Below are 8,265 nucleotides of genomic sequence, written 5' to 3' on the forward strand. Positions count from 1 at the left end.
AGTTACTGCAGGAAAAAAAGTGTCTCAAAACTCAACCAATAATCATGCATAACTTTTGCAATTATTGTAAGCATAAAAAGTTGTGCTTCTCAAACTTTTTACACCAAGTACCAAATGAAGGTTACAAAGTAGGATTGTTTCCTATTATTATATTTTGATTTGATTTTCCCAAACTTTTTCACAATCATTCCTACAAAAACAAACAAACAAAAAATGTCAGTGCGCTCCTCATTGTTTTTGACATCTTTTCATGTCTTTGCCGCCCAAAGGTTTAAGTTTATAAATTATTTTACTAATTTCTTTACCATTTGGAGTCATTGTTAAAATTACCCAGAATATTCTGATATCAGCCTTTCATCATTAATTGTTCTGATTTCTGTCCATTAAAGCAAACTGCTTATCTTTTGTGTATAATCAAAATAAGAATGTTTACATGTTCTCCCCGTGCCCATGCGGGTTTTTTCCGGGTACTCTGGTTCCTCCCACATTCCAAAAACATAGACTGCAAGTGAATTGGCCCCTCCAAATTGCCCTGAGGTGTGTTGGTGAGCGTAAATGCTTGTTTGTCCCATCACTGGCTGGCACCCAGTTCAGAGTGTCCCCCGCCTACTGCCCGGAGACATCCGGGATAAGCTCCATCACGCCTGCGATTCAAGTGAGGATAAGCGGCTAAGAAAATGGATTGGTACATGGATGGTCTACATCCAAACTCTCCAAAATTAGCACTCTAGGCTAACATTTAAAAACAACAACAAAAAATTGCATAAATGCTGCTAATATCACATCGGATCAATGTTTGTACAGCACTCTAAGCTACAATATTGGTATTGTATCGGAAGTTGTATCATGACACCCCTAGAACATATAATTTAGTCATTCTTTTCATGTGCCACTAGAGGGAGCCTTTCTAATTCTTTGTATATCATATGCGCTACTCAAACTACACTGTCAAACTGACCTTGACGATTATCTTTAACAGACAAGGACAAACTAAAAATGACAGCAAAACCTAATACTTGACTGGTTTTTCAAACACAAGTGGTTCACTTTTAGGACAGTTAAATGCAAAAATTTAACTTCAAACATTGCCTGTTGTGTTGGCAAAGGTTGCCTTTCGGTGACATTTAACCCTGCACCTAATTCAATTGTATGTGAAAGCTGTTGTTGGAAATTAAACAACCACTGAAACGGACAAACAACTCGTTTGCGGAGGTTCCACTTAATTTCGGAACAACCTTTTTTTTTTTCTCGCACCCTCTTTTCCACATTAACGACGACCCACCTCCAGGCTATGTAAAGCAGCATCTCGTATTTACTTGCAAATTAACTGCGCTCGCATTCCCGGGGAGGGCTGGAAGAAATTCCACACGTTTGTTGCCCTGCAGACCAAACGGCCCCTTGGGATTGGAACCAGGGGAGTAGTTAGGGGGAAGGAAGGGTGAGCAAGAGGAGGGAGGGGCCGGGCAATAAAGCCCACCGAAGAAGTGGTAATTAATGTGTAATTTTTATGCAAATCATTAACGAGCCTGGACTTGCTGGAGCAGGCTTTTTTTTCCTCCCCCTCGTACAGTTTCCGGTAATGCTCGTCACATAAATGAAGCGTGGTGTGCGAGGGTCACCTTTAATAATGCCTAGCGAGGTCAGATTGGAGGTCAGTTCCTACAAATATGGTACACTAAATGCACACACATTTCAGCGATGTGACAACATATTTTGCAAACACCAAGAGCATCACAATATTGTGATTATGCATGAATCATTCCGCATAAGGACAAGTCACTATATAACATACAAATCCACTAAATATTGAGAAAACCTGTTATGGAGAATGCAGTTGCTGATTGCTCACCTTTTCATGGTGTTTAAAAAAAAATAAAGTTTTTAGTAATTTAGTGAACTCACCTGCAGACCTATTGTTTGCATTCACGATTAAGTTATGATTTATGTACGCAGCTTGCAATAAATACGAAACAAAACGCGTTTTAATTCGTCATCACACCAATAAAAGGTGAAATTAAGCTTTATTCCACCCACCCCGCCCCCGAAGCTATTTTTCAGTATTGTCTCATGATGTCGAAGTAGCGAACCAAAATACCAATGATGGATGGCTAAAATTTGCAAACTGCTCTAAAACCAATTGGCAGGAGCTCGAATTGTTGATTGCAAGAAAGAAAATTGTGCATCTGCGCACATAGTTATGCATTTGCCAGATGACGTTTTTATAAATGAAATGTACCCCGTCGATCAGTCCAAAGTGTCGCAAAAATCACAAATAAATGTCGCGATACACAAATAAAAATAAGTGACACATCAGCAGCAAAGTGCCAACAAACAAATCATACTTCTTTGATCTTAATAAGACGCGATTCACATTATTGAGAATACATTTCAAAAAGTGACGTTGACTTGAAAACTTTTTTTTTTTTGGAACGACAGAGTGAAAAGAATCGCCAAATTAGTCGAGCCGTGGCCAACGGCCCAAAATTCAAACACTTAGTGAACGTCGCCTCGTCGGTTTGGATTCTCCGCTTCAACTCGAACATTGTTTTTCCACGCCGACAATGAACACTTTTGGAGAAAAACGACTTGAAAGTTGACACATTGATGCAAGCGAGTGCATTCGCGAACATTTCTGACACGATAAAACAAGAGCGGAGGTTTGTTTGCAACTTTTCTAGTACGCCTGAAAAAAAAAACGCTCACCTGGCCGGAACTCCGAAATCAACGAAAGCGAGTGTCTCTTCCGACCCGTTTTTAAAAGTCTGCAAACAAACTCATTCGGATTTTTTTCTTTTTTACTAAATTAAATTACCTGGTGCCATTTGTCCGGAGATTCTTCCAACAGCCGAGAAGAGAAGCAGGAGTCCCAGCAAGAGAGCAAAAAGAGTATCCATGTTTTAAATCGGTGTCTGGAACAGTTTCCCCGCACAAACTTTTGCTTCTTCCACGAGTTTCGAATGTCTTGTTAGCGTTTATCGCGAGTAATTCGTGTTTATTCCTGCATCCGCAGCCGAGTCGAGCGCTCCATTCTGTCCTTTGGCTTTTTCTCGCTTTCGGCTTCCCAACACGCTCACTCACTAGGACGCTGCACTTTGAGTGAGGATGCGCGTGCGCGACGGAGAGGAGACAGGGAGAGCAGCCGCGTCCACGCGCACGGGGCGTGACGTCACGCACTTGAGCAAACATCTCTCGAGCGGTGCGTCTCGTTATTGTCCGTCTGTAAGTTTATTATGGCAGAAATTACGTGATTTTGTTTACAAAACTTTTGAAAAGGATGTCAAGATTGCCTGGAAGAATGTTTTGTTTGGGTTTGTTGAAAAAAAGAGAAAAAAATGATACGGTATATTTATAACTAAATGTATTCATGTTTTTGTCAAAATACCACATCGTCGCTCCAAAATTATTGGAAGGAAACCATGTTTTAATGTATGTTGTGACGACGTCAAACAATACATTATTTTAATTAGATATTCAGACAACAAAAAGGCTCAAAAAACAATAGAGTTTTGTAAAAAGTTAAACATTTACATATGTTATTGCACCCCTAGCATAGTTATCTATTTATTAATTTTGTGTTGTATACTTTCTTGTTTTTGTCTCCTTTTTACTTTATATTGAATTAATTGCCGCTTATTATTTTTTGAGCTGCTCTACTAATGTTTGTCTGTTGCTCAGATTTGTTCTTTTATACATTTTGTACTTTGCATTGAAATAAATTACTAAAAAAAAGCTGTACTTTTTTTTTTGCAACCCCCCCAGTCACTGACCATGTGACTATAAATCAAATCATTATCTATAAAAATGTCACGTAAAATTGTAAACTCTTTGGAACCGTTTTACTGACCTCTGATTTCAAATCAGTGAGAAACTTGAAAATATTTTACTATACTTTATTACTATACTTTATTTAAGTTATTTAAGTTATTCCGGTCCGCTCACAGAAACTATAACTACAATGTGGCCCACGATAAAAATGAGTTTGAGTATTACATTAATTAGGTAATTGATTAATTAGGTAATTCAGTACTAAAACAATGAATTCATTTAGATGATTAAGTCCTAAAGTAATCAATTATTTTAGTAATTTCTCATTACTTCAGTATTCAATGATTAAAAATGGATCTTTGACGTCTACAGCCGTCAATGGGAGTCAATGAGTTAATATTAAAAGTAAACCTCTCCGCGTTTAAAACGGATGGTGTCAAAGATTTGGCTTTTGCAACTTGACATTTTTGTAACGTTTGTTTCCGGGCCTTGTCGCTAACCATAACCATGTAATCCATTAATTAGCACAACAGTCATTAGTGTGGAATCTACTTCTAGGCCAAATATAATTCCTACTGCACATATCTATCCAGTAAAGTACCACCAATTATTCGATCAAATTATTGCTTTCAAGTTATCGCTCCACTGTGGCGCTTCATTTGAAGCATGACCTTTATATTAATTTGTTCAAATGCCAGAAAGCTGCGCTCTCTGCTGTTAAGTCCTCTTAACCCTGCATTGGTCCTGTGGGGTATTTGGACACCCCAAATTTCCACCCAAAATCTCTTTTCAATTACTTTCCTGACTCATTGAACCAGATGTGTGATTTACCCTATAAACGATTTTTGTATTGGGGTGTGCAAACACTCCACATGACCAGCCATCTTTGAAGAACCCTCTTGATTCCCAATGATTAAATTGTTATCAGTGTCTTAATGCACACAAGATTTCCTGCAAGGTTAAAAAAAAACAAAAAAAAACAACCCCCACTAGGATGTGAACAATAGGGGTGACAGCATGTCAAAGCCTGGTTGAATAAACATGACAAATAAAAATCTTAAGAATTCCTGCACACTGGCGCTATAAATATAGCTTGTGGAAATATAGGGAGACAACAGTAAATATAGTTTGAGCGATTTTACCCTCAGGCAGTGGCCTCTCTTGCATATAGAAGATGCGAGCACCCTCTTCTTGCTCTTGTCTTACTCTTGGAGACAAGAATATTTGCATAGGCAATCTTAGTCTGGATCTCGAGGAGCAATACCTCTAATGAGGTTATTACAGCAGCTAGATTGCTGGTCTGCGCTGATGATTTGGTATTATATGTGAATTTCTGGTGTGGTATTTTTCCAGCAAATTAGCCAGTTTCCTGTCACCGTGCCTCTCTAGCATTTTTTCCAAAACATGAACTTTATATAGTAACTCCAAAGATAAGGACGACTTTTAGACAGCAATACAACGTAACAGGTTGTTGTGAGCTAGCAAAGAACTGCTTGAAAGCCAAAAAGTCAAGATTTCAGAGTACGGCACATACAGTTTAGCTGTGGCTCATGACACAGAAAAAAAAAAAAGTCAAAAAGCTCTTATGGCAAGTACCATACTTGAGATGACCAACAAAGCACAGCCAAAAATAACATTAGCTCCCAAAACAACTGCAAGTGTCCAGCCTGCCCCTAAAAAAAAATCTGGCATAAGAAGCAACTACCAAGTCCGACCTGTGAGTCAATGTAGTTCCATAGAGCAGAGGTTCTCAAAGTGGGGTCCACAGAGTCATTCAATGTCATGGACATACTTTTTCTTAAGAATCCAGATATACAAACCCAGATGCTTAAAGGGACAATGTGTAATATTTCGATCGTTTTTCATTACGGACGGCAGGAGGTGCCGCATTTAACATTGTCCGTAGCCTCCGGAGGAGTGCCACCCCGTCCATGTAATATAATTTCACGATCATGTGTTTTTTATTTACTTGATTTTATCTTAATACAACGGATTAGTTTCTGAATCAAAACTGGTACATTAATCTTGCTAACCAGATTTTTTTTAAGTCGCTGAGGTGTGGTTGAGGTCCATTTTAGATTTGATACATTTCCACACTGCTAACCTCTATCTACAGTATTTGTTTTTCATTTCAGGGTTGGTCTATTTACTGAGCTTTTTTTTTTTTTTGGGCAACAATCTAGTGGATGTTTGTGAAGCCTTAACTCAAGCCCTCTACCTTGCTCTTATTTAGCTAAGATTTGTCAAAGATGAACGAGAGGCATAAGTAGATATGCTACTGTATGTACAACCCAAAACCAAACCATTTGTGGTCTGATGCAAAGCATGTGTAGTGTTTCGATCCAGTTCTGAAGCTTTAGCTGCTTTGCAGAAGTGTGTTTATATTAGAACGAAATATGAGGAGACTTAAGTATGTCTTTGCCAAGTCGTTTCGACACACGTTCAGATCTCAGGTATGCAACCTGGTGTGGGAGTGTGTAAACACACTTGCACACAAATATGCGCCTGTGCATAGCGTACAACTCTCACCAAGAAGCCAGTTTTTCAGCTCGTCATTTAACAGCTTTTGTAATTTTGATGCTGCAGACAAACGATGCAAAACCCGTCCAACAACTATCAACTAAGATATGCATTTATGCAAAGTTAAATCATGTGATGTAATTTTTAGTTGACAGCAAGTGGCAAAACGGAAGCCCACTGAGATTTTTTTTAAACTGGTGGATTTTGAAGCTTAATTCATATTTCACAAACATAATAGTAATTAGTATGCTGTGGTTAGACCAGTGGTTCTCAAACTTTTTTCAGTGAAATATATTTTCAGTCAAGTACCCCTTAACCAGTGCAAAGCATTTAAAATAAATACTTCAAACATGTCATCAGTGTGTGACTTATTCAAATTTAGACCCTTTCAAACTTCATTTATATTGGCCCACAAAATAATAGTCAACATAAAGTGTCGTCAATTGGATCATAGAAGAAATCTGTTATCAAAAAGAGATAACGTCATTATCAAATATTTTTTTTCCACAAAAAAATCAATATAAGAGATCTGTTCACAAAATAAATCAATAACTTGATGATTAATAAATATTTGTTCCCAAAAATAATCAACAAAAAGGTTCAGACCGGTTCCACAGAATAATTTTAAAAATAAAGTCCTGTTTTGAGATTACAGTAGAGATGTCTTCACAAAAATAAATCATTAAATTTATTAATAACTATTTGCCTCCCAAAAAATAAACATAAAGTGTCAGGCCTGTTCCCAAAAATAAACATTAATATGAATAAATATTTGCCCACAGAAAAATATTCAATTTAAAGTGTCCTCTTTGGGGATTATAGTAGAGATGTATTCACAAAAATAAAGAATTAATTTGACAGGTAACGAGAGGTGGCACATGACAAGTCCTGCAAAACTTCCACGCTCCATCCTTTCAAATCTAAGCCGATTTTGGCAAGTTCCATTTTTTTTTCAGGGTATCAGTCAATTCACAATGGATTCTTGAGCTTGTCATCCTCTGTACATTGTAAAGCGCCTCATTGATGAGGCGTGAAAGAACCAGAAGCAACACAAACAGGCATATAAATGCCCCCTAGCTTTAGATATACAGTACATTTTTTAGAATATATTCGATTGTCCTGGCCACTTCATATTTGCTACTCCCAAACGGGCAAGTCAACCATTGGGACAAGGAATTAGTTCGGACTACTCCAGCCAGCTTTCCCGCACTGGCGGCAGCGCTTCGCCAGGACACGCTTGTTTGTGTTTCAGTCAAATGATGGACTTCACAGGAAGCTTTAAATAAAGGAAATGTGTTCCAAACCTGTGTTTTGTTTTACATAGATATCTGATGTAAACAATAAATGGTCAAAATTGGAATTGGATAAATACACTTTGCAAGTAGGACATAAATTAAAATAGAAATGTGGTGATTGCACGCATGCTATAAAAAATATTTGGGCCAAAGGAAGTTAACTACAAAACTGTAAAAAAAAAAAAAAAAAAAATCCTTCTTATAACATGAGTTTGATTTTTTGGGGGGTTAAATTAGATAACATTAATTTGACCGATGCCATTGACGGTAATTCATGTCAAAGATCTATTTTTACTAGTCTGGAACCATTAGAAGTTATGAACCGTCTTACAAAAGTAATTTCAGGTTTCAGATAGAGATATTCCAATTAAAATAAAATGAAAATAACTCCAAGTGGATTCATATAAAAGCAGAAAAGAAGGGTATGCGATATTCAAAGTTTGAATTCAAAACTATGGCAAATGGTCAAAACGTTATAGATCTAATTTTGCTTGGCTGGCACTATTGACAGTAACTTAAAAAAATACAATAACTTGCAAAACTCTTAGTCCCCCTCAAACCTTTTGACCTATTGTCACATTTCAGGTTTCAGACAAGGACATGAAAATCAAATAAAAATAAGGTGACAAATCAAATCCAAGGGGGAAGAAATGTGAAATTGAGGGAAAATATATAGTGTACCACA

At 37.4% G+C, this 8,265-nt stretch overlaps 1 protein-coding gene across 12 annotated transcripts in view; it reads right to left on the reverse strand.

The window, feature by feature from the left end:
• ptprk (protein tyrosine phosphatase receptor type K) overlaps positions 1–3,091 on the reverse strand; it is a 94,240-nt gene extending 91,149 nt beyond the window's left edge. For all 12 annotated transcript variants that reach the window (XM_088402990.1, XM_088402997.1, XM_088402996.1 and 9 more), the window contains exon 1: positions 2,813–3,091. In XM_088402990.1, the coding sequence (XP_088259116.1) occupies positions 2,813–2,894 (82 nt within the window). In that variant the 5' untranslated portion in view covers positions 2,895–3,091. The remainder of the gene's footprint in view (positions 1–2,812) is intronic.
• Positions 3,092–8,265: the final 5,174 nt, after the last annotated feature.

The sequence above is a fragment of the Hippichthys cyanospilos genome, chromosome 20 (genome assembly GCF_059441005.1).
Source record: "Hippichthys cyanospilos isolate Australia breed blue-spotted pipefish chromosome 20, RoL_Hcya_1.0, whole genome shotgun sequence".
In the NCBI taxonomy this organism is placed as follows: Eukaryota; Metazoa; Chordata; class Actinopteri; order Syngnathiformes; family Syngnathidae; genus Hippichthys; species Hippichthys cyanospilos.